The sequence below is a fragment of the Microtus pennsylvanicus genome, chromosome 9 (assembly GCF_037038515.1).
Source record: "Microtus pennsylvanicus isolate mMicPen1 chromosome 9, mMicPen1.hap1, whole genome shotgun sequence".
In the NCBI taxonomy this organism is placed as follows: domain Eukaryota; kingdom Metazoa; phylum Chordata; class Mammalia; order Rodentia; family Cricetidae; genus Microtus; species Microtus pennsylvanicus.
In genome coordinates this window covers 63307188-63327538 of record NC_134587.1, presented here as the reverse complement: position 1 = coordinate 63327538, position 20351 = coordinate 63307188, and the positions used below count along the sequence as shown (strand labels likewise).

Below are 20351 nucleotides of genomic sequence, written 5' to 3'. Positions count from 1 at the left end.
CCCTCTTTGCTTGTCTTGTGATTCAGAGGCTAATTCCCGATTTCCTTTGGTAAATCTTTTCCACTTCAGCATCTGTTCCCACAGCTCCTCCTATTTTAATTATCCCTTCTAATTTTCCAGGAGCTGAAATCGAGTCAGCCCTGCCCGTCAGCTATCCCCCTGATTTGTCCTCTGGGGATGGGGCAGGGTCAAGGCATCCTGAAGAAGTCATGACCTGTGGCATCATTATTAATCTCTGGCCAGAATGTCAAACCATGACCAAGACACCACCAGTCTATCTCCTCCAGACTAAACCTCCACCCAAATTGACTCCTCTTCTTCCTCCAAGGGGATGTTCAGAAATGATGTTGACAGCCCCTGAGAGACAAATCAGACCAAATACACAGTTGACAGACAATGCAAGTGGAGACATGGAGCTCAATAACTTTGGCCTTCGTGTGGGGAGATTTTTGGAACATGAAAAGGTAGTGGTTGCACTTTAATTACAGCAGGTGACTTGGAGGAGCTGAAGATGTAGCTCCATGGGTAAGAGCTCTTTCTCTGCAAGCATGTGGACCTGGGTGTGGTCTAAGGGGGAAAGGAGATGGGAATGTCTGGGCTTTGCTTGCTGACAGCCTTGTTCTGGGTGCTGTGTGAGATCCTGGCTCAAGGGAATGAGGCAGAAAGCATTAGACCAGACATTAGCACTGGGCATCCTCCTGTGGTCTTGGCAGAAGGTTTGATCTATCTATGTCTAGTAAACACAGCACATTGATCAAACCCCAGTTGTCAGAATCCTGCAGACTTACATTATCTTGATGGTCAGCATTCTTTCCAGTAGTTAGAAAATGGACCAAAGTGGAGCATTTTGTCCCTTGAATGGTGATACAATCAATAGTGGGTGATACAAAGGAACATTAACACACCACAAAGCTACATCAGAGTGAGTGTTCAGAGCCCTGGGATGCACAGACTTTGGGTCCAAGTAATGTCACTAATGGAGACTTTTCCAGATACAGTACTTTTGAAGGTGCTTTATTAGCGGTAGGATAGGATCCTGCAAATATGAGCGAGAGATAAAATGGGTCATAAATCTGAACGCAGCTCAGGGACCAGGGAGTTCCTCTCTTCATGATGTAATGGCGTCAGCTCTGCCATGTTGGAGTGGATATGTTAGTGAATAGTATTTAAACAAGGAAAGTACTTCAAAAAACATGTTGTCTATGCTTTTGCTGATTCAGTCTCATGGAATTACCTATCATCTTAGTGTTTATAGAAGTTCAGTGAACATACATGCATGCATATGTTTATACATGTGTTTATATATGTGCATATGTGCTTGTGTATATACACAGGTGTATATCTGTATTTGTATGCATTTTTGTATATATATATAAATATATATATATATGCTTGTAGGCATGTATATGTGTATGAATATGCATGTATGTGCCCATATATACATGTAAGTACATATGTATGCATGCACATCTGTGTGCTCCTGTATATATCTGAGCATGTATGTGTTCTTGCATAAATGTGTGCTTAAATGTGTATATGCTTGCTGCACTTGTGCGTAGCTTATCTTTAAATTCTTATTTTCTCAAGCTGATGACATTTTTAGGGTATCTGTTTTCCTCTCTAATGGGGGAAACGTGCTGGTGACACATGGCTCATCAGCGGTTAACGTCAGAGACTGCCACCTGCTCATCCTAGCTCTTCCTTCTTTGCTACTTCTTCATTTAGCCCTCTCATAAATTCTCCTGTAATTACTTTCTCAAAACTAGCTTCTGATGGTTGCTCGTTTAGAAATGGATTGTACTCCTGTAAAGAGTTTCCAATTCTGCTCCTTTCTCCCGCCACATTAATTTTGATTTACTGTTATTTAATGCAATTAATGATCCCTTCACAAAGTTTTGGGGCTCAGGCACCCCCAATAATGTTACTGATAAAAGAGTAATAACTAAAGAAAAACTGGTAAGGCAAGTTTAATGAACATGCCAAATTAAAAATAAATGTCATTGCATTTATTTATATGCGATACCATCCTGCTTGTTCTTCTTAGCATCAGTTGTCAACTTGACACAGCCCAGAAAGTCTTCAGCTGAGCAATTGTTTCATCAGGCTGGACAGTGAGGGATTGTCTGAATTATTAGTTGAGGCAGGAGGGCACAGTGTACTGTGGTGGGCACCATCCTTAGGCAGGTAGTCCTGAGCTTTATAAAGAACTAACTATGAGACTGAGAGAGATAGGAGTCCATCAGTAAACATCAGCCATTCATGGTTCCTGTCTCCAGGTTCCTGCCTTGAGTCCTTGCCCTGACTTCCCTTGATGATGAACCTTGACTGGGAAGTTTGAGCCAAAAAAACATTTTCATCTCTTAAGTTGCTTTTAGTTGAGATGTTTGCCACAGTGATGGAAATGTGAGTATGGATACCGGAGGTCAACTTGTGGGAGCTTCTTTGCCCCGTTGACATCCCGAGTTCTGAGGGCTGCACCTCTATCTACTGAGCTATCCCACCAGTAGCTGAAGGCGGGTGCTGGGAAACATATCTGGCAGTGCTCCAGATGTAGTGCTGAGTGCCATGCTTGGGTGAAGAAGGGGGCTGGCCAGGGATGGCTGGGCATCTGTGTGTTCATGCTTCTGCTTCTCACTCACTCAGGTCTAAAATCTCAAGCACTCAGCTCATAGACTCAGCTTTGCAGATGATAAAGGGTTGGGGGCGCTTACAAGAAAAAAGGTTACTTTGCAGATGAAACCACTTCTTGGTGATGCAAGGTGGAGGGTGGCAATAGAAATGGCCGTCCTAGCCCAGCCGGATCATGTCTACAATAGCTCTTGATGGGTACTGGTTCCTAGATTTCGCAGCTCTGCATCGGATAGAGCCCCCGCACCTGCCTCTGCCCCCAGCCTTTCTCTACTGCTTCCTGCCAGGCGGCACTGAGATGAGACCTCTCTTGACTCCTGGAACAGAAATGCCCTGCAATTATTTTCTTGAAAGAATGAATGAAGACTTGAGCCACCACAGTGTGAACTTAGCTGTTGTGAAATGTCACCTCCTTTGAGAGATCAGCCCTGTGAATTCAGTGCAATGAATGGAAGCAGGAAAGGCCATGGAGAAGAGGAGAAAATTTGTGTGTGTACATGTATATGAGGCCCCTGATACCAGGTTGCCATGTGGTCTGAGACACATATGCTTATGAGGTCTGATGTAAATATTTTGCATGCAATAAGACTAGCACCGTAAAAGTTTCCCTGCCCCATACAGGGATGGGGTGGAGGAGCACAGAATGGACACCAGAAGTTGCCGGTGTGAGGTCCCCATGATTCTCTTCCTTGATTCTCACTCCCTGTTTTTTTTTCTCCAATCAAGTTCATTTGTTTTTTTAAATGACAAGAGTTATTTGGAGAGGGGAGTGCCTGGGTGTGCATGAGATGAAGGAACTAGGCAAACAAGGCTGTTAGTACAAGAGAGGTGTGGAAAACCAAATAGGAGCCTGGGCTGAATTACCTCCTGTACTGGCCTGGCTCAGGTATAGATCCATCCTTAGCATCTTGAATGAGGTGGATGGGGAGAACATAGTGCAGAGTCACTGATTCCCCACCTCTTGAACCAGCGAAGATAAAGCTGTCCCAGCACAGTGCCTTTAAAAGCACTTTCCACATGTAGCAGGGCCAGGAAGCCACAAGGTGCTTGCTTGCTAACTCATTTGCTTGTCATAGACCTCTCCAAAGCAGGCGATAATTATCTTTATTAAACAGAGAAGGAACCTGAGACCCGGGGACATTGCTCACCTGCCAGGTGACATTGTAATGAGAGCCAGGACACAGATTATATGCCACAGCCACATTCAAAGATCACACTGTGGTGCCGGAGGCTTTTCCTATTAAAACACCCTACCTGAGGGTTAGACAAACACAAAAGTGGCAGTGCTCCCCATGGAGGAGCTGCCGAAGATCAATCATTATTTATTTAGCATGGGGTACATGCTCAGGGTAAGGCTTTAGACGGAGAAAAGCTTGATGTTGGAGAATCTCATTGCCTTGCACCGTGTGGCCATTCTGCCATGGACAGAACATCTTCTAACATCACTGCAGAATCTAGCAAGAGATGAGCTAATTTCTTATATTTCAGGAGAAGTCAGTGAAGTCATTTCCCCCAAAGGCCACTTGGCAGTACATTCACCCATCATTTATCAAAGTGGGTATGTCTGATTAGTCTGTTCCTCCCTTCTCCATGTGAATATTAAGGAATTACTAGTCACGGGTCTAGAACACGGTAAGCCAAGAAGGCATGAGGCTGCTGCTGGTGTCAAAGAATGAAGAACTTAATGATTCAAAGAAAACCTTTTTTTATAAGTAAAATAAGTATATTCTATGGCTGAAGAGATGGCTCAGCAAAGAACACTTGATGCTCTTGCAGAGGAGTGGAGTTCCTTTCTCATACCCACTTATACAGCTCATAACCACTTCTAACTCCAGCTTCGGGAGATCTGATGCCCTCTTTTGGTCTCTCAAGGTGCTCTACTCATGTGAACCACATGGGGACTTATGCATGTGTACATGTGCACACATACATGAACATGAACAAAAGTAAAATAAATCTTAAAGAATATAGTAAAAATAATAGAAATTGTAGCATGCTGAATATATGGATCTGTAATACATTTGCGAGTTATTGAGTATCATGAACAGCACACAGTGCATGTTCTATATCTATCGGCACCACCTGTGAAGTGATCTATATCATAATAATTTATGCAGTGTATGTTCTATGCTATAACATCCGTGACACAGTGGGTGGTACTGAGGCAGGAAAGCCATGGAAAATTCCTGGACACAGGAAAGGAAAGAAACCCTCTTTCCGGACTGTGGTTGAACTCGCTTGACAGTTGAGAGTCAAGCTTTCCAGCACAATTAACAAAATGTGCCTGGAAATTGCCTCTGTAGAGACAGGCATAGGCTTTTCATCCAGGAATATTTTTAAATCGAAAGTTAAAATCAGAGCTGCAGATTCGGCTCAGGGTTTAAGAGCACTGGATGCTTTTGCAGCAGACATGGGTTCTGTTTTCAGCATCCATACTGTGGTTAACAACCATCTGTAATTCCAGTTTCAGGAGATCTAATACCCTCTTTTGACCTCCATGGCCACTAGACACATATGTGGTGCACAGACATACATGCAGGCAAAATATTCGTACAGATGATAAAAATGCATTCTTCTTTTTTTAAAATGTTTAAATAGCAATGCCATGCTTAAGTCTGAGCATATCCAATTTTTCACTAGGTATTAAATCTTTTCTATATATTTTCTGAGACTTTGACAAATCAGATTTTAAACTTCTGTTTGCAGTAAAAAAAAAAAAATCTTAACCACCCTGGATTCCCAGAGCCCCAGGGGTTTACGTGATCACTGTTATCCTATCGGGTGTACCTCAGGATCTCCTGATAGTCTCACTTAGTATCCTAATACCACCCTGAGACACAATGTCAGATTCCATTAGGGCCTGTGATGTGGATACTGAAGACACCCTAAATTGATACTTAAGGCAATGCCTCCATGTTCTTCAGGAGCTGGTTCTTTTGGGCTGTGGTATCTTCACGGTCTGTGAAGATATCCTAAACTGAGCCCTTAAGGCTCTCCCCCACGTTCTCGGGGGAGTCTCATTCTCTCTTTGAGTACCTTCTTTGTATTCATCCTGCTGCTTGAATCCCTTTAAGTAAATTTCAACTCTGCTTCCCATGAACTGGTCCTGAAATTCCTTCCTGTGCTATAGCTGTAGAGTTGACTTTACCTGGTGTAAGTCTCAGAAAAGAACTTTGCAGACTGAACTTAATGAAACATCTCAGTGGGTAAAGACACTAGCCACTCATGCCTGATGACCCCAGTTCAATATCTTAAATCCATATTTAAGAAAAAAAAAGAGAAAAGAGGGAAAGAGGGAACTCACTCTGAACCATTTTCCTCCAGTCGACATTATCTGCTCAGAACAGAAATGAGCAGATAGAATCTTAGTGTTTTTTAAAATCTAAGCCTTTTCACCCATTGAAGAGAAGACACAGAAACTAGGCTGTGTCTCTGAGTTTCAGAAAAATTCAAGAATGAGTCTGGGATGCCTGGATCTGTGGCTGCTGGCTCTTTCCAAACTGGCACTTGCCTGAAAACACCGCTAGTGAGTGAGGTAGGGTGATGGTTTCCAGTTACCCAGTGAGAGAAGTGTTGAAAACAACACTTCCGCACAGGAAGACAGCCGTGAGGTGTGAAAGGGTGAAGACACAGACTCTAACGGGAAGAGGATTTTCTGGGATGACTGCACCAGCTTCCGGGAGAGGTCTGCATCTCCAGAGAGAGTCCCACTCCTTTCCTATTCCTTCCCCCCCCCCCCCGCCACCATCCCCTGGTTCTCTCCTCTCTCCCTCTATTTGGGAAAGGGGGTTAAAATCACTTCTGTAGAGTGAACAGATAAGTCCCCGCTGGGCAAGTGAAATGATCCTTTAATCTCACCTGTTACAACTAAAGTCTTGACTGAACTTATGGCCGCACACTTAAATCACAGGAAATATATTATCTAGATGGTCTCAGGTGGCTCGGAACACAGGGGTGAGTGAAGTTAATTATCTTTCTTAAGATCAGGAATTTTACTGTGCTTTTCCTCTGAGCCAGTGAAGAAGCCCATCACAGTTTCAGTGGAATTTCCATAGCACCACCGAGACAAACAGACACCATTATTTGTGTGTGATGTGACCTCACACAAGTAGGAAGATAGGGAGAAAATAGGCAGGTAACAGGATAAAAATAGATGAGTGATAGATGGGTATAGATGGATGGATAGATAGATGATAGATAAATAGATAGATAGATGATAGACAGGCAGACAGAGATAGAGATGGTTAGCTAGGCAGATTAGATAGATGGATAGATGATAGATAAGGTAGATAGATAGATGATAGATGGATAGATAGATGATAGATAAATAGATGGATAGATAGATGAATAGATGTTAAGTATGTGACAGATGATAGATGATAGATAGGTAGATAGATAGATAGATAGTAGGTATGTGAAAGATAGATGATAGGTGATAGAAAGATGATTGGTAGCTATGAAATGGATGATAGGTGATAGACAGGTGGTAGATAGACTACTAGGTTGTGTTCTGTTCTACATAACTCCACATTAGAGAAAACAGTGGATATCCTGACTGTGTCTTGCCCTGGGAGACTCCATTTTCGGAGAAGCATTTGGTTCCATTGGGAAGGCAACTGCATAGGTGGAATGCCTTGTTGTTCATGTAGACCCAGGTCCCTGCCTATTGCTGCCCATGAGGCATGAACTGGTAAGCGGCATATTCCTGAAAGTCAAAACGGGTCCTCTTAGAGCCTATCAAAGTAAGTGCAGACCATCAGGCACTTAGGAATATGAAAACCGTGTCAGATAAACCAGGTCTGAGTATTTACAACTGGTCCAGACTGTGGGAAGGATACAAGCCTCTCACCTGGCTTCCACCAAGAAGAGGTCGCCTAATACTGAAATTGCAACACACCCACTGACCTGTCATGTGACCACTCCATACATCATCAAAGGACTGACACTCAGAGGACCCCTTACTCTCCCAAGGGCAAGAGCTCAGCTCAGTACCCACTGCTGGCATCACGTACCTGGACTTCCCCCTCTCTCTTCCACATTTATCCATCTGGCCCGGATCATTTACTTTATCTCCACAGTACCCATTGTCTTATGAATTAGTTCTGTCACTCCGTGAAGCCTTGAGGCCCTCAGCCCTGGGAACCTGAAGCCTACTTCATACCACTTGTTGTATGTAGCTGGATATTCTTCAATGTTTACACAATGTATTGGCTACTTCTGTGCCTGCATTTTTATCCAGTCTGTGTATCTGCTTCCAGTAAAGCCTCCAAACTCTTGGGCTATGTTGGGCCTCTTTAACCCTTGTAGCCATTCTTTTGCATGCAGTTTTATCTAAGATTTGTCTTTTGATTTTATCTATGCACATATGTATACACACACACACACACACACACACACACACACGAGTGCAATGCCCATGTGGGACACCATGGTGCATGGTGCAGGGTCCCCTGGAGTTGGAGTCAGGACACCATGGGGCATGGTGTAGGATCCCCTGGAGTTGGAGTCAGGACACTATGGGGCATGGTGTAGGATCCCCTGGAGTTGGAGTCAGGACACCATGGGGCATGGTGTAGGATACCCTGGAGTTGGAGTCAGGCTGTTTAAAACTTCCAGCCATGAGTACTGGGACCTGAACATAGATCTAGAAAAGCAGCATGTACTTTTAACTGCTGAGTTATGGCACCAGTTGCCCTGTATGCATATTCTTTAGTGGGTTTCATGTTTTAAAACCATTGCTGTGATGGAAGGACAATGTTTTCTAAAATGTTGGAGCTGAAGGTGTTATCCGGGTGTTGAAAGCACTTACTGCTCTTACAGAGGACTGGAGTTTTGTTCTCATGACCCATATTGGGTGGCTCAACACTTCCAATCAGTCCTAACTCCAGCTCCAGGGGATCCAATGCTCTTTCCTGTGATCTGTAGGCACACACATGTACATACTTACACACATAGCTACAAATAAATATTTTAAAACAATAAGTAAATAATAAAATGTTGATGTGTGGAGTATAATGTTTGAGCATTATTATTAATAAATTATTATTAATAACTAATACTGAATTGAGGATTCTCTGTTGACCAGCAGCCAGCTCTCAGGGGGAAGGGGCGACCTGGAAATTTACAGTCAATGGAATTGATGCATCTTGTGAATTTACTTCTATTAAAGAAATTCCGACATGCTAGGAAGACACAAAGGTTTCTGTCTGTTTATCTGAAATAGCGGTATTCACAACTCTACATAGTTTGCTCACATAAACAAATGCATGTAAGATGATCACTTAATCTCTTAAGTGGATCTTAGACTAAAGGTTTCCAATGGCCTCTTGGCAAGGCAATGCAGTCCTAGCACTGCTCATAGCGCCAAGTGTCACATTGACTGTCACCAGTTGGTTTCCCAGTCTCAGCAGAAAACTGAAATCTGATAATCTAGGTCCTGGAGCGCAGATGTTAGATGGTTGCAAAGGTTGTCGTTCAAGGGCACGCTAGCATCTGATAGAAGCATCGGAACGCTTGCATTGGTGTAATTGTATAATGAGACTGCAGGAGAGATGACCTTGTGGAAACAGCATACCAATTATTTCTAGAACTTAAAAAAAGACTTGTCGCAGCAGCTATTAAGCTCCTGTAAAATAACCTGCATAGGACGAGGCACCACCGTGAGCTATACATCAGCAAGCAAGCCAGCAAGGGCATCCATTACTTTAAATGCAGATAAAACTGGAGATCCATTTTCGGCTACATGCTTGGTGCGTGTTTTCTCTCAGGCAGACACTGGCTGGTGACAGGTGAGGGTTAGTTAAGATATTCCTGGGTATGAGTGAGGCTGTAGCTGACACAGCTTTTCTAGAAATCAGTTGAGTCCGATAGGGTGACAACCTAATTATAGCAGTTTATTTAGAGAAGTGGGCCAGAGTTTGGGCACATGCTCAACAAGTGTCCAGTGTCACACAGAAGCCTGGGGATTGAGCAGAGGTGTTGATTCACACCTAAGATGACCAACATTGAGAGCATTTTAAGAAAAAAAATGGGAAGAAGTAATGGAAACAGAATTTAAAAATGAAGTTTTGTTGTTTACTCTGCAAAACCATTGATGTCTCTACCAACTTCCTGTATTAACTTTATACAATTCACATGGGATTGGGAAGAAAGGAATTGAAATTGTAACAAGTAATTCAAGAAGTTGCCTCTAGGCGATGAGTTCTTTTGCTTCTCTTTGATTTCCGCTTGATCATTTTTTTTTTTTTAGATTTTCTCAAGTTTTATGCAATAGCCATGAATATATGCATCAGTAGAACAGTAGGATGTTGTCAGTGTCAATGCTATATGACAGTATTATAGCTGGAGATTGAAGGGTTAAAGCTTGGTCCCAGGCAGTTTGATGACTCTCACCCCAGTGCTTGTTCCCTAGTACAGCAGCGGTGAAAGTCAGAGCGATTCCATGTGTCTGCATTGGGAAGAGGACCAGATAAAGGAGTCAGCTGACTTCAGGTCTGTTGGGGAGGTAACTGTGTGAGCTTTAAGGTTTAAGCAGAGGCAGAAATAGGCAAGAGGAATTCATAACAAGGCATTTATGGAGTTTCTGCCCATCATCCTCTAAGCTATGGAACTTTAAGGAAGTCTGAACAAGTCCTTATTGCTTGATGGGATAAGGTTGTCAGGTAATGATTGCTTCTGCTCCGTGTTGTAGGCTCATCCTGATGGATGCTTACCTCAGAAGTCTGTCCTGTCAAGCTCTTTGTCCCTGCGCCCAAGGTGATGGCAGGGTTAGGAGAATAACTTATCTCTGTATCTTCACCCGTAGCAAAAAAGGCAGAGACACCAGAGACACAGGTAAAACCAAGACATCAGTCTTGCATGCTACTCTCTGTAGCCTGGAGATCTCAGTGGAGTCAGTGCTTTTGAAAGTAGATGCTAAGTTTGTGCCTCTGGGTCTTTTATCATGATGTGGCTGATAGCAAGAGGCATTTAGTACACGTCTTTGAACTCTAACATGTGAATTTATTAAAAAGAGTGCTTAGAAAATGTTAAAAACTTACTCAGCCAAAGTCTGAATTTAGAAATCTTGACATTGTGGCATAATATATATGTAGTTTTATAATTCTTTACACGCTGTGTTGTGCAATATGATAAAATATTAAAAAGATGACTCTAGGCATGGGAACTATCTCATACAGAGAGAAATAGAGCAGCCAAGCTGGGATCAGTGGCTTCTGCCTACAATTGTACCATCGGGAGGTGAAGCAGGGGTATCCTCCTGTATCTGAGGCTGGCCAGGGTGGCATATCAGAAACATATCTTAGCAAAACAAATGAGCAAAAGTGTGATAGATCATGTTTTTGAGGTGATAATCTCAGGCAAAGATGTAGAAGAGATAGTTCTCTTAGAGACATGGTTCCTCCATCCCAGAGCAGTCGCGGCTGAGAACCTGTGATTGTGCCAGCGTCCACCGCCCTGTGAACACGACACTGATAACTGACAGTCACTAGGAAGCTGGGGCAGTGCTCAGCCATTTCATAACTTTCAGACCATTTAACACCGGGTTTGAATTAAATGTGTTCAAAATATAAAACCATCTGGATTTTTATTTTTCAATATAAGATGCAATAAAATCAATGTTAATTGGGGGGATCATGATGTTGGATTTAGTAATGAGGTAACCGATTAATTTTAAAAACAATTTTACATGTTAACGTTTGAGACAGTTTGTGAAGGACTGAGGTGTCAAAGCTTCTGGGAAAAACATGAGTTTTACAAAGAGAAAAGAAGTGTCAGTAACTGCAATACTTCCAGGCATGCTGCTTTTTTAAATGCTTACTTTTGTGTTAAACGATAAAACAAGACTCTCGGATATTCCAAATGAATTGCATTTTTACTTTCTGACAATGAAAGAAACATCAGAATTTCCAAATGCATCTGTAAGTAGAAGAGAGATTAATATAAAGAAGGTTGGGAATGACAAACGCTTATAGTCCCAGCACTTAGGAAGCAAATTCCAGGCAATCCTGAACTACATAGGAGACCCTTCCTCAGGAAACAAAAACCACCAAAAAATTAAATGAATAATAGAAGTTAAAATAAATCAAATATCTTCTGTGATATATATATATATATATATATATATATAAAGTTAATATATACAACTAAGGGATGACTATAGTTATTATATTGATTAATTATAGTTATTAGTATATTAATTAAATAACTATAGTAATTATTATATTGATTAAATAATTCTAGGACATATTGTGTGAGAAAGGAGCATTTTGGTAACAAAATGTTTCTGACCAGAGAGGGAAACAACTCATCAATTAATGTGTGTCTAAATATATGAAAAAATTATGTAAGTCTAAAAATTTCCCTGCTGAATGAATATTTTGGAGCAGTGTTAGTAGGATAGTGGTGAGCATAGCTGCCCTCCAAGAATGAACAGTCCTTGGTTGTGACACTTAAATAGAATATTTTTACTCTAGAAATTCATTAACAAAATTATGGATATCCTCTTGATAAATAAATCACTTGACTTATACTTTAAGTGATTTAAGTCAAACCCTGGGGCAGTAAGTTGACAGAGACTGGCTTACAGATTTGACAGCTTGCTGCTGTGGGTTGCTTTCTCAATAGGTTTTTCTCTTTATATTCACAAAATTAAATCGGATTGAAATAATTTACATTTTATTTGCAAAGATATTTGTTCTTGGTCAATAATCAATGGGAGAGATAAACTCAAAAAATCAGCTTCTGGGTCTAGATATGTAGTGTGTGTGTCGGGGGAGTATTTATGACTTTTTGTGCATGGGCAAAAAGTTTTCCTGGAATTAAGGCTCTCTGGGGAATTTTGGTTTTGTTTGTTTCTAAGGCTGATACTTTTCTAGGAGACTCATAGCCTTTGCCTCTGTCATGGCACTGGAGTGTGTGCCAATGCATCGGTTCCTTTTCCATTGTTATGATAAAGCTCCTCGATCAAGGCAACTAGAGAAAGAAGGAGCTATTAGACTGACAGTTCTAGTAAGTGGGTTGCCTTTTTGTCTTAGTGACAGTGTCCTTTGCTTTACAGAAGCTTCTCAGTCTCAGGAGGTCCCATTTATTCAATGAGGCCCTTAATGTCTGTGCTGCTTGGGTTATATGTAGGAAGTGGTCTCCTGTGCCCATGTGTTGTAGAGTACTTCCCACTTTCTCTTCTATCAGGTTCAGTGTGTTCGGACTGATATTGAGGTCTTTAATCCATTTGGACTTGAGTTTTGTGCATGGTGATAGATATGGATCTATTTTCATTCTTCTACAGATTGACATCCAGTTTTGCCAGCACAATTTGTTGAAGATGCTCTCTTTTTTCCATTGTATACTTTTAGCTCCTTTATCAAAAATCAGGTGTTCATAGGTTTGTGGGTTAAAGTCAGGGTCTTCTATTCGATTCCATTGGTCGACTTCTCTGTTTTTATGCCAATTCCAAGCTGTTTTCAATACTGTAGCTCTGTAATAGAGTTTGAAGTCAGGGATGGTAATGCCTCCAGACAATCCTTTATTGTATAAGATTGTTTTGGCTATTCTGGGTTTTTTGTTTTTCCATATAAAGTTGATTATTGTCTTCTCCAGATCTGTGAAGAATTTTGATGGGATTTTGATGGGGATTGCATTGAATCTGTAGATTGCTTTTGGTAGAATTGCCATTTTTACTATGTTGATCCTCCCAATCCAAGAGCAAGGGAGGTCCTTCCATTTTCTGGTGTCTTCTTCCATTTCTTTCTTCAAAGACTTAAAGTTCTTGTCAAATAGATCTTTCACTTCCTTGGTCAGAGTTACCCCACGATATTTTCTGCTATTTGTGGCTATCGTGAAAGGTGATGCTTCTCTGATTTCCCTCTCTGCTTCCTTATCCTTAGTGTATAGGAAGGCAACTGATTTTTTGGAGTTGATCTTGTATCCTGCCACATTACTAAAGGTGTTTATCAACTGTAGGAGTTCTTTGGTAGAGTTTTTGGGGTCGCTTATATATACTATCATATCATCTGCAAATAACAAAAGCTTAACTTCTTCCTTTCCAATACGAATCCCTTTGATCCCCCTATGTTGTCATATTGCTATTGCTAGAACTTCAAGCACTATATTGAAGAGGTATGGAGAGAGTGGACATCCTTGTCGTGTTCCTGATTTTAGTGGGATGGCTTTGAGTTTTTCTCCATTTAATTTAATGTTAGCTGTCGGCTTGCTGTAAATAGCTTTTATTATATTTAGGTATGACCCTTGTATCCCCAATCTCTCCAAGACCTTTATCATAAAGGGGTGTTGAATTTTGTTGAATGCTTTTTCAGCATCCAATGAAATGATCATATGTTTTTTTCTTTCAGTTTATTTATGTGGTGGATTACATTGATAGATATTCGTATGTTGAACCAGCCCTGCATCTCTGGGATGAAGCCTACTTGATCATAATGGATAATTTTTCTAATGTGTTCTTGGATTCTAGAGGGAAAATATTGGGTCATAGCAGGGAAGGTGGCAGGTAGCAGAGACAGTAGAAGCAAAAGCTGGGGCTCACGTCTTTAACCACTAACACCTGGCGGAGAGAATAAACATGGAGTGGCTGAAGTCTTCAAGTCCACAGGGTACACTTTCAGTGACGCATTTCCTTCAGCAAGGCCATACTTACCTTCCCAACCCCACCACAAACTAAGGACTAAGCATTCAAATGCCCCTGTGACTACATCCATTCCCCACATTTTAAAGTATTTAAGACTCAGAACTAGCTCTTTTAACTACACTCAAGCTTGCACACATCACTAACTACAGCCACCATGCTGTGCCATAGACCCGAGGGACTCAGTAGCCCAAACTGAGCTCTTGTGTCCTTTGCCTATTGTTTCCGAGGTACCAAGTCCATAATCTGGTCTTCACTAGCTGCTTAAGTGTGTGACTGAGTTATGTTAGGCAGGATAGGCCTGAGTCCCTGGCTCAACCTTAGTTTAGTATGTCTTTCATCCCCTTAGGCTGGAAATCAAGACAGTAACCACCAAAAAGTGAATTCACAACTGAAGTCAATAAAAACTCAGAAGCCAAGCCAAAAAGAGAAAACAAAAGAAACCATTAAACTGAAATCAGAGGCTCTCATTGTCTAGATCTGAGGTTAAGCATAAGAATTAGGTTCATTATCAGCCACAAAGACATTTTTTTCATTCCTTCTAATAGCTTAGAAAGAACAGCAGCAATACTTTTCATTTCCGTTGGTGAAGGAAAGACTATTTTGTGTTGGGGAGGGCAGTATCTTTCCCTGAATCATGAAGATTGGAGCTTGGAATGGCACACTCTCTTCCTGCTGCTTCCGTTATAAGTCAAGGTTTCTCTCAGCCTCATTAGGAGGTGTTGAAGTGAAAAAGAGGAAGGAAGGGAGAAGGAAGAGAAAGAGAGGAAAGGAGGATAAAAAGAGGAGGAGTAGGAGGAAGAAGAAAGGAAATGGTTCTGGATGGAAGAAGAAGAATATCAAGGGACGACACAAGATAAAAGTGCAGACAACTGGTCGACCAAGGATGTATATGTCAGCTTCTATTTTTGGACAACAACACCCCCAACTGTTGTCCTTCAATAAGAAGATAAAGGAACCTGGAATAAATCAGAACTCAGTGGCTCAGAGAGTAACAGAAGAATAATACCATCATATTGAAAAATAAATAAAGTATCCCTGGTGGAAATTTAGCTTTTTAGAGCTTTGAACAATTATTTGCCGAATTGTGGAATTTATGGGCTCATCACATTCTCAGAGAGGTCCAGTATATTTAGACACTCTTATGGCACCCTGTGTGCCTCTCAGTCTTTCTTTTTACTTTCCAAGAGAATTGAGTTCTGTTTGTTTTGTTTTATCTGTTTACACTGGGTTGAATTTGCTGCGAGTTTAACACGAAGTATAATCTTCCCATCGATTCTCCTTTGTGTTTCTCATTGCACATTCATCTCCTCTCCCCTGAGTTACATCAAGATGAAGTTGTTTTGGTAGTGGAAAGTGGAGATGACAAGGAGCACACTTCAAGGCACTTGCAATTCCAAATGAAGACATGGTTCTGAGGCTGACATTACAGGAAGACCTGTTCTAAAGGAGAGCAGCTTCTTGCCTTCATTTTCTGTTTGCTCTTGTCAGTCACCACATGGAAATGGAGATGAGGAGTAACAGGCTAACATTATTGACAGGGAGGGAAATCAAATCAAGGTGGAGACAATCTGGGCCTGGGCTCTTTGTGAATGGCTACTGAGTAGCTAGTATCCACCGTTGAGAAACTTTGTGGAGGCAGAGAGAAAAGTTGAGTGATGGTGGAGCTATTAGAAACCACAAGTAACCACAGGACCCTTGGTGCTTAAGTCACTGTTACAGTGGGGTGGTCTCTCTGGGTTTCTCTCTCCTTTTACTGGTTGGCCCCTGGATGGGGTAGGTCACCCCTAAAGAATATGGCCAGACCCACCATGGCCCTGTGACAGGATGCTCTACAGTGTTGAAGGCCAAGACTCTTTATTGACCAGCACTTTCTCAAAGTGGATCTGAGATGCCTGCCTCAATGCTCCATAAGCAACCTTGGAACTGGAACCCTCATCATTTGTCGGCCATGCATTTGGGGAGAACTCCAGAGATAATAAATTTCCTTCTCTGTCCTGCTTTCATCTGTTACCCTGCTCAATCCCACAAGCAAGCATTGTCTATGTGTGTACCACCACACCTTTGAGGCTTATGGTACTAAAGGATTCAATACATTTCAAGTCCAGATTAGCAAAGATTATAAATCAAAGGCCAGTCCTTTTGCTTATGCGAAGAAGTAAGTAAATAGAAGCTCCACCCACACTGAATAGGGCCTTCTGAATGATAAGGTTCATATAAAAAAAATAAGAAAGAACAATTTGAAAAATAATTCATAGCATTCTGATGATCCAACATCTAACACCTGCTGTCCCAGCAAAACAGGGAGACAGTAGCCCAAAGTCTCAATTTGGCTAAGGTCTCTTGAAGCAGTTCTGACTTTTGCACAGATTGAGTTATGATGCTGTGCTTGTCAGGATACCAAGGTGGGCAGACATCTGCCCCTGAGACTTTGTCTAGGTCATTCCCTGGTCTTAGAGGATGTGCTGCTCCTGTCACTCCATGTAGGCCTTTTTGTGAAAGGTTTTCCTCCAGTGGAGTCTCAGATACAGAAGGTATCTAGGTAATGAAAAGACATATCCTTTCTAGAATAGGCAAAGTTTACTTTTTTTTTCTTTTTTTTTATTGAGAAAAGGAAAAAAAAAACAAGTTTCCACCTCCTCCCAGCCTCCCATTTCCCTCCCCCTCCTCCCACCCTTCTTCCCCTCCCCCACTCCTCTCCCCCTCCCTCTCCAGTCCAAAGAGCAGTCAGGGTTTTCTGCCTTGTGGTAAGTCCTAGGTCCTCCCCACTCTGTCCATATCTAGGAAGGTGAACATCCAAACTGGCTAGGCTCCCACAAAGCCAGCACATTACGTAGGATCAAAACCCCATGCCATTGTCCTTTGCGTCTCATCAGCCGTCATTGTTCGCCATGTTCAGAGAGTCCAGAGTTTACTTCTTATGAGAAAGGTGGTAGGTGGCAGATAGCTTCTTTTATTTTGTTGTTCCAGAAAAATTAAAAAAAAGAGAGAAGTAGAATCAGAAGTACCCATAACCTCTCTCCTTTCTCTGGCTTTAGGGAAGACCAGGTAACACAGGTGTAGCTTATGACTTCATCTGGCCTTCTCTCAGTGTTTCTTGTGGGATTGTGTTCAGTCTTGATGTGGGGTCTCAAGCTTCATCTTCCACTGTGTGTCCTGGGTAGGAGAAGGCTGGCACCACAGGCTTTCAGGAATGGGCAAAGAATGAGGAGGTGGAATTATGGGGACTAAGCAACAGCTGGCTTGGGTTTTATTTTGCTCTTGCCGTGTCTTTAGCTGAAATATTGAACAGCGCTGAGCTGCAGGAGCAAACTAAGGAGTAGTTCTTGGTCACCTTCACTTGATCTATGTCATCTACTTCACAGAAATAAATCAACTGACCAATACTTAGACTCCAGGAAGAGTTCTTGAAAGGGAAGGCAAGAAAGGGGAGACCAGAGCAGTAAAAGAAGAGGAGGAGGAGGAGACCACGCACACTTTCCTCCTGGTTCTTTCCCCTGTTTATTTTTCACTTTTTAAAGCAAGGGTTTCCTCCCTCCGACAGACTTCAGCTCATACCCAGTATTGTTTGGGGCAGGAACTAGAAAATTCCAGTCTTTACCTAAATCTAAGAGATGAAACCACAATGCAGGACTTCCTTGCATATCACAGACAGGAAGGCTCTGCTAGGAAAGGAAAGAGGGAGGGAACAAGGAAGGGAGGAGGAAGGGGAAGGGGGAGGAAAAAGCAAGAGAAGGGGAGGGGAAATGAGGGAAGAGGAAGGAAGGAAAGGGGGAGGGAGAAGGGAAGAGGGGGAAAGGAGAAGAGGAAGAAAGGGAAGGGGAGGGAAGAGAAAGGAAGGTAAAGGAAAGAGGTTTGGTTTCTTCACTTTTAATCTACAGAATTCTGAACATCACATTCCCATACTGCTACCCGTCAACACCATTTGAAAAAATTTAAGTGTCTGAATAAACAGTGACTAAGTGAATGATCAACACCCATTTTTGTGAAAGACTTTTATGAATATATTGAATTATTTGGAAAGCATTAGGGTCAGTGACACCGTGGAAAACTGATAGCACAACCTGCCCTGTGTGGTTGGTGAGACAATGGTGGTATGTCCAAATTGTTTGTCCTAATGGTGAGCAGGTTTGGACGTGAAAGCTCAGCCCACTGCCTATTATTTTCAACTCTAAATACATGATTGTGAGTTACATTTTGCTGTAGAAAAGTCTGCCTTAATTATCTGTAGCTTGTTTTCCATTTGTTTCTTCTCATTGTCCCCTTAGATCCGGGTCCCTCTCAGGGGTTGGTAGGAGTGTATTAAGACTGAATTTACTGTGAGATTAAAGAATGACTTTGTGAACTCCAAGTCTCATCTGATAATCTACTTGTCTTTCTTTCAGTGAAAAAGGCGATTGAACTGAAGTCCAGGGGAGTCAAGATGCTACCGAGCAAGGACAGCAGCCACAAAAACTCTGTCTGTGAGTCCCTTTCTTTCTATGTAAAGATGGATGCACCAATTAGAGGGGAAAACAGGAGTGAACTGAATGGTCTCTAACTTCCTTCTCTGAGACACCACTTCTAATTCAACTGTTCCTCTATTCTGCTTTTAAGCATTTTCCTAAGAGAAAGACTAGACCTGATCTTCTGACATGTTATCCTATTCCTGAAACATAGCTCGACTCAGTCTTCTATCTTCCCTGTAAAAGACTAGACATTGAAGATTTCTTTCTTGAAACCCCATTACTCACAGAGACATCTGGAGGGCTCTCTTCCTTCTGTGCAGTTACTCTACCTCTCACCCCTGTAACAAACACTAGATATGTCTTTGGGAAAGAGGAGTTGGGTCTTTGAGTCTTCTTGTTCAATGTCCCTGATCATCTATTGTAGTAGGAGCCTCTTGTTTGTTTTCAGCTGCTCAGCTCCAAAATAGCCCCACAGAAATTGTATTAATTAAATCACTACGTGGCCCATTAGCTCTAGCTTTTTGTTGGCAAACTCTTACATCTTAATTTAACCCATTTTTGGTAATCTGTGTATCGCCACATGGTTGTAGCTTACTGGGCAAAGTTCTGTTTGGCTCTGGCATGGCTACATGGCTTTTCTCTGACTTCTTTCTCTCAGCATTCAGTATAGTTTTTCCCACCTAGCTCCATTCTACCATATCACAGGCTCAAGACAGTTTCTTTGTTAATGAATTGATGGTATTTACAGCATACAAACAGAAATCCCACATCACCTCCCCTTTTCTGTTTAAATAAAAAGGAAGGTTTTAACTTTAACATAGTAAAATTACATATAACAAAACAGGTATCAAGCAAGAATTGCAGTTACAATATTTATATCTACTTTATCTTTTATCATAACTAAGGAAAACTATATTATTACTATCTATTCTTCAACTCCATCAAAGACTCCAGAAGGATATAATATTACCTGAGTAAAGAGGAAGTATCTTGTAAGCAACTTCCAAAACTCTAGAATTGACAAAGACATCTTGCTGCCTGGACAGTCACCCAAAATTCATTGTATTGTTGGGGCATCCAACTTCAGCCTACAGGCCCATGATATCCAGCAGACTTTTCCACAAAGAGAGAAATTTCAAAGACAGTTCCACCTATATTGACAGTTTTCCAGTCACATTTTTATGTGTCCTGCAGAATGTCTTGGAGACTCTTTCATGAAGCAGGAACCATGAAGAACTGTGTCACCTTCTTTAGGCAGCTTCAGCAGTCATTTCTCTGTGGGTTCTGCATGTCCAGTTCATACAGCATACCATCAAGCAATCCAGGCAAGAGCAGTTTCTTACCCAAATGGCTAACAAACTTCATAAGGAGTTTCTTCAATGCTTATCTTCTTTTTGAAGTGGTGCTGCCAGAAGCAGATGTGTCTCATTGTCATGAAAAGTCCTAAGTTCTTAAAACATTTTATATGCCAAATTATGAAGGTCTATGAAAGAATACCTATCTAGCTAAAATATTTCTATATATCTTGAAAACCTAACATCATGACAATAAGCTTGATTATTATAGGTGATTATCTATTACTCTATATTTCTTAATTATACATTACATTTTCAAATAAGCTACACAAACACAATATC

At 41.6% G+C, this 20351-nt stretch overlaps 1 protein-coding gene across 2 annotated transcripts in view; it reads left to right on the top strand.

Annotated features, from left to right (window-relative positions):
- Positions 1 to 20351, top strand: part of Csmd1 (CUB and Sushi multiple domains 1) — a 1402422-nt gene that overhangs the window by 915760 nt on the left and 466311 nt on the right. For both annotated transcript variants that reach the window (XM_075986282.1, XM_075986281.1), the window contains exon 7: positions 18652 to 18729. In XM_075986282.1, coding sequence (XP_075842397.1) covers positions 18652 to 18729 — 78 coding nt within the window. The remainder of the gene's footprint in view (positions 1 to 18651; positions 18730 to 20351) is intronic.